The sequence below is a fragment of the Haliaeetus albicilla genome, chromosome 13, assembly GCF_947461875.1.
Source record: "Haliaeetus albicilla chromosome 13, bHalAlb1.1, whole genome shotgun sequence".
Classification (NCBI taxonomy): domain Eukaryota; kingdom Metazoa; phylum Chordata; class Aves; order Accipitriformes; family Accipitridae; genus Haliaeetus; species Haliaeetus albicilla.
The window spans coordinates 17,995,358-18,001,357 of NC_091495.1; the positions used below are offsets into that span (position 1 = coordinate 17,995,358).

At 40.8% G+C, this 6,000-nt stretch overlaps 2 protein-coding genes across 4 annotated transcripts in view; one reads left to right on the plus strand and one right to left on the minus strand.

The window, feature by feature from the left end:
• Positions 1-518, minus strand: part of PIGF (phosphatidylinositol glycan anchor biosynthesis class F) — a 22,162-nt gene extending 21,644 nt beyond the window's left edge. The window contains exon 1 of one of the 2 annotated variants that reach the window (XM_069800310.1): positions 429-518. The gene's annotated coding sequence lies outside the window, so the exon portion shown is untranslated. Of the gene's footprint in view, positions 1-295; positions 402-428 lie in introns of those variants that run through there. The other variant, XM_069800311.1, reaches the window with a different exon arrangement.
• Positions 459-5,697, plus strand: CRIPT (CXXC repeat containing interactor of PDZ3 domain). 2 transcript variants are annotated; one of them, XM_069800313.1, is made up of 5 exons: positions 459-567; positions 832-897; positions 1,300-1,354; positions 1,992-2,095; positions 4,933-5,697. In XM_069800313.1, exons 1-5 carry the CDS (start codon positions 552-554, stop codon positions 4,995-4,997), a joined length of 306 nt encoding a protein of 101 aa, XP_069656414.1. In that variant the 5' UTR covers positions 459-551; the 3' UTR covers positions 4,998-5,697. The 2 variants fall into 2 exon arrangements, with proteins under 2 accessions (XP_069656414.1, XP_069656415.1); XM_069800314.1 differs by lacking the exon at positions 1,992-2,095 and having other exon boundaries at positions 518-567.
• The last annotated feature ends 303 nt before the right edge of the window (positions 5,698-6,000 follow it).

Genomic DNA, 6,000 nt, shown 5'->3' on the forward strand with positions numbered 1-6,000 from the left:
ACAGGGTAACGTTTTTCCCAGTCGCACTACACAGGGCAGAACTCTGAGTTTAGTTTGGAGGTAAAAGTGATTATTTGGGGGCAAAAGAACGTCACTTGTTTAAAAGCCAACCCCAAGCCCACGGACGCAGCAGCACGGCGCTGTGAGAGCCGGGCGAGCTGCTGAGCGCTCCCACCGAGCAGGCAGGCAGGCAGGCAGCCTGCCCCGCACCGGCACCCTTCGCGCCACCGAGCTCCCTTCCTGACAGAGGCAACCGACTCAGCCCCTGCCGCGCCCGGGCTGGGCTGCTCCTCACCGCTCCCTCTTCAGCCGGGAGACAGCGGCGGTGCGGCCTCCTGACAGGCCTCGCTCGGCAGCAACTGTCCCAGGCCGTGAGGAGGGGGGGAGGGGGAGGGGGGAAGGGGGGCGGGTGCTGGACCGCCTCTTACCGCAGCGTCGCCGCCGCCGCCGCGGTGCCCGCGCAGCGCCACCCAGCAACGGAAACCGGCGGCGCCCTCACGACAGTTCCGGGGCGGGGCCGGAAGCGGCAGTTTGTTGTGGCGGGGGCCGCCATGGTGTGCGAGAAGTGTGAGTGGGGGTGGTCTGGGAGACTAGGGCTGGGGTAGGGGGGCCCTGCCCGAGCCGCCGGTCCCTGCCCTCTGGTGTCCTGGCGTCCCCTGAGCTGAGCTGAGCTGAGCTGAGCTGAGCTGAGCTGCAACGGACGGCGGGCTGTAGGTGGCGGTTCTGGGAATGTCTGTGTGCGAGCTGTCATTCTCCCGCAGGCAGCGATTGTTGCGGGTGTTAATGCAGTATAGTTTTAATTTTTTTCCTTTGTAATGTTTCCTTACGTAGGTGAGAAGAAACTCGGTACGGTAATCACTCCCGATACGTGGAAAGATGGTGCAAGAAACACTACAGGTAATCTTGGGGAGGTTTAACGCTTGTTTTTCAGGCATCTTAAAGCCAGTTGGGCACCTGAGCTATCTTACAATCTTAAGGCTAAAATTTGTAAGAGTTAATCAGGATAATTTTTAATTGCTGTAGTTTTCTTTCTATGCTAATTTAATGCATTGGGAATGTATTTGTCCTGAGCTTTTCAGTATTGAGCTTGTCTGGTTTTTTTTCTCCTTGTATGGAATGACAATACACAAACAGAGCACAGTAGAAGGAATCCTGCTGTCCTGTGCTTTAATGCTGTCTTACATGTTTTACCTCTTTTTCTGGCTTCATTTGTACATGTGTAAAACCTGTAAACCAAGGTTTTTTAAGTATGTTTGGAACTGGGAAATTTATTGGTTTATGGTTTTATTCTTTTCGTAGAAAGTGGTGGCCGCAAGTTAAATGAAAACAAGGCATTGACCTCAAAGAAGGCACGGTTAGTATTTGATACTAATTTTGGCCAAAAAAAATTTGCTGTAACCAAGGCCTGTTTCCTGCATATTTGGGCAACTGTTCAAAACTTGTCCAAAATACTTTTTTTTTTTTTTTTTTTTAATTTGTGGGGATTGTGACATTTGATTAGTTGGTAAAAGTATGTCCATACATATATCATGGGTGCTTTCTGCTGAATCATAGACTCTGGGCAACTATTTTACTGTAGTTCTTACCAAAATTGCTAGAGTTTGATGCTTTTGTTAGGAAAGAAGCCGGGAAGGCTTATTTTCTGTGCTAAGATTGCTTTTCCTTAATGTCCAGGAGACATTCTATTATGCAAGGGGGCAAGGTGCTGCTGGAAGGTGTTTAAGTTCAAAATAGTCCAGTACCTTAATAAAAAGACACATTTTTAGTTCTGCTTTTGTTAAGTTTTTGTCTGTAATGCAAGAAGTCTCTCTTAATGGCAAAAGTGGGAGTTTTTCTGTAGACTTTGTGCAGCCTATTAGAAATAATCCTTGTATGTCCCTTTTCTAAATTATAGTTTTTGTCTGTACACTCTGGGTTAGACATTTCAGGATGAGGTAGAGGAAATACTTTATTTCAAGGTGTATAAATAAAATACTTTTGCTTTTTCCCAGGTTTGATCCTTATGGAAAGAACAAATTTGCAATATGTCGGATTTGTAAGAGTTCTGTCCATCAGCCAGGGTCTCACTATTGTCAAGGATGTGCCTATAAAAAAGGTGAATTTCACTGAGTGCCAAATTACCCCAGTTTGGTTTGAAATTAGAGAGCAAGTGGAACTCTTGATTTTGTTTTGCCTTACAAAGAGAAGGGTAAGATGTGATTTAATTGCTATCTTCAATTACTAATAGGAAGGCATAGAAAAGATGGAGTCAGACCCTTCTGAGGTGCACAGTAATAGAAGAAGAGACAATGTGGGTTAGAATATGGAAAATTCTAATTACATACAAGGAAAGCAGTTTTCACTGTGAGGGTGGTCAAATATTGTAATAACAGGGACCCATAGAGGTTGTGGAATCTCTACAGGAGGTATTCAGAGCTTGACTTGAAAAGCCCTGAGCCAGACTCATCCAAGTTGGCCATGTTTTGAGTGGGGCAGGGGCAGGACTAGTGACTGCTGGAGATCCTTTCCAACCTAATTCATTCTATGATTCTGCTTCTTTTAGAATGTTACTGGTATCTAAAACAGTATAATTGGAAGAATAACTGTAAGCTTAATCTTGGAAATTGCATAGAAAACTGTCATCTAGCAGTTTTTCTGATTTTTATTAGTTCTAAAAAAAAAATTAGGTTTTGTAAAATACAGTTACTTGTTGCAGTCCCTTTTCTACTCCCTTCTCCCCTCTCCCCTTCTTATAATAGCTAAATCTAAATAGTGGTCTCAGAAAAAAACAGCAACAAAACCACCCACCCAAAAAACCACCCCTCACCCTGCCAAACCACAAAACAAACACCCCACACCTATCCACCCTCCCCCAAAACCCACAAAATGACCAAAAATCCAACTTCTGATCTTGGTACAGTGATAGGCTAGCTTAACAAAAGTAGAATATGTGGGCAATAAAAGGCAAAGAGAAAAAAATAAATAAAAGCAATTAAGAAAGTATGTCTGAAGGCAAATTATGCTTATGGTTGTCTTTGTGCCTGCATGTATTCTTATGCATTCAGTGGCTTAACATAAGCCATTGAAAGGTTAATTTCTCTGAAAGGAGTCTCTGGTCCAGTTGGGAACATGCTTGATGCATTGTAAGTCAAGCTTGGCTTAAGGCAAAAATGAAAAATGAAAAAGAATAACATAATCATCATCCCTAGAAAGCAAGATACTGCACTGTGCAGTGCATAATATATAAAACCTTTTTCTACTTATGTATGAATGACTGCACTGAAATTCTGCTTCTACCTGGAAGCTTTCTATCTCCTATATTCATAATAAGTCTTCAGTATTGTTAAAAACTGTTCAAAAATTCCTGAGGGAAAAAGAATGAATTTCAAGCAAATTTGATGGAGAGCCTTAAGGATAGAAAACTTTTACTAGTCTTGTGATTTTGAGTAGGTAAGCAAAAGGGCTCAAACTTGTAATTCCGGGGGGGGGGGGGGAGCAACATGCACTCAAGTTACGTTACTAATACCAAGGAACCCACATAGCACACAGACATGGGGTGAGCCAATTGCTAGATGTAGAGCTACAGCTAACCAGTAGTAAGTTTTGTTTATGAAATTACTTTTAATTGTTCCATAAATGTGCACTGTGTCACTGAGTCAGTGGTTTAGCAGCCTGCTGTAAGAGGGTTGCCTTTTCTAGTTGCTAGATGCTGACCAGATGGCTGCCTGAATCCCATATGGTAGAACCTTGTTCCCTTTCTCAAACTTATGGCTGATTTGAGTGGGCTTCAGGATTTCGTCTTTGTCTGCTTGTGTATCCTTCCAGGCTGAATCTGGTTTCTTCACAAAGTTCAGAACTTTAAGTGCTTTAGGTTCTAGTTCTGACCATCAAAGAGGTGGTTGTGGCATGTTTCTTGAAGCAAATGCAGTCATATGGCTTAGTGCTTCCAGCTGTTGCATATCACTGAAATTGAGAGGCAATCTAAAGCTAATTACTCGTCAATTTAGACCTGAAGTGAACAGCCTGTGGGCTGGATTTTGCTCTCCAAAGTAAATCATGTGACACGTTCCCTGCTGTTCTCTTTTCTAATGGACTTTTAAATATGTGTCCAGTCACATGCTGTCAATATGTGAAAGCACAGGATTTGGAGAGAGTTAACAGGAAGAGTTGCCGCTTGACTTTTTTTTTTGTCTGCTGATGAATGGTCTTGTAAAATTATAAAAAAGCACCTTTCTGCTTTAGAAGAGGGAAACATTGAGACAACCACCACCTCTGCCTCTGCCGTACTTGGGTACTTTTTGCTGCTCTAGTCTTCTGACTTTCCACTCTTTCAGTTTAGGTCAAAGTCCTCTGGGACATCAGTGGTCATCTTCAACTCTCAAGTATTCTTGGTGTCCATTGTTTCTCACTTCTACTCCTCTATAAATAGCTCAATTCTATGAAACTGTATTCTTCTCAACTCTATCCATTATCTGAAGCTCCCTACCTGTTAAACTTCCATTTAGCAGTCAGTTTGTTGGTGACTGTTTTCTTAGCCTAGCTACTTTCTGTCCATCTTGGGCCTCAGTTTGGCTACAGGACTTAGGAAGTTTAATAATACACCATTTTTACCTATTTGCCAGATGGGAGCCTTTCCTGGCTCTCTTCCAACATTCCAGCAAATTACAGAGGCTTCAGGCAGTGTTATGAATCATAATGCTCTCAAAATATAGTTTATTTTTTTGAACTGGCAGTATTACACATGTGCTGCAAATACTAATTTGTGTTAGGAGTCATATTATTACTTCTGAATTTGCAATATCTGGTGAGAAAATGGACAGATGGATTGTCAATGAGAGCTCATTTAAACAATTTTTTGAAAATTATCTTTACAGATAACATACATAGCAACTATGTTTTTGAAGAGAAACTAATGATTTTAAAATAATTTACACACCTTTTGTGTGCTTATAGGTATCTGCTCAATGTGTGGCAAGAAGGTCTTGGATACGAAGAACTACAAGCAAACTTCTGTCTAATTGTATTCACTAGTCTTTTTATGAACTTTAACTTCTGTGTCTTTGTACAGTAACTTTTCTCTAAAATAATTTGTGAATATTAGTTTCTGGAAGATAATACATTTACTTGGAATGAGATGAGAGGTAAAGACAGCCTGATTGTTTACCTAGAAATGTACATAATATTTGATTTTTGTTGTTTTAGCACTAATGTTAACTGATATTTAAAGGTAATCAACTGATACAGTTCAAAGTGAATGAGAAGGTCCTAGTGGATAAGTTGAAGCTATGTTACTATCATAACACAGATCTTTGAGATTAACTTTTATTCTTTTACTGTATCTTGAGTCTTCTGCTTGTCTGATAGTAATATTTTATAGATATACAAAATATGAGCTTGTATCACCTCATTAAAGTAGTATCTTCATTTAGTTCTGTGCTTACAGGTATTTATAATTACTCTCACCCCAAACTATTACATCCTCCCCTCTAAATGTTGCTCTTCAGATTTTAATGCAATTGTCCTGTTGAGTTTTGTTTCTGCTTACAGCTGAGTTGGTTCAATCACAAATTGTTAAACTACTGAAATCCAGTGTGTTACTCTGCCAGTTCTTACTTTGGCAGTAAGACTGGTTAGCTATTCACTTGTCAGACTCTAAGGAAGCTTTACATATGGCATCGGGTTGCCCAAGGCAATAAAATAATAAGCATCAATTTCTAATGCCAGGTCTTGGTCTCATCATTTCCTAAGTTAGTCTGGCTTTTAAATACTTGGTTTGAAACTGGCTGTTGAACTCTATGATGTAATTGCTTATATACATGTCAAATTTGAAAGATCAAATCAGGCTGCCTTCTTTCAGCATTCGTTTGATATAAGACTTAAAGTGAGCCTCTCTGACCATGAGAAACTGAGTGTGGCTCTGCATTTCTTTTTGTCCTTTGGTTAATTTCTATATAGGAAAGCAATTTCTGTTATGGAGAGTAGTAACTGTTCACTGTTTATGCATTTTAAGGGAAAATAATT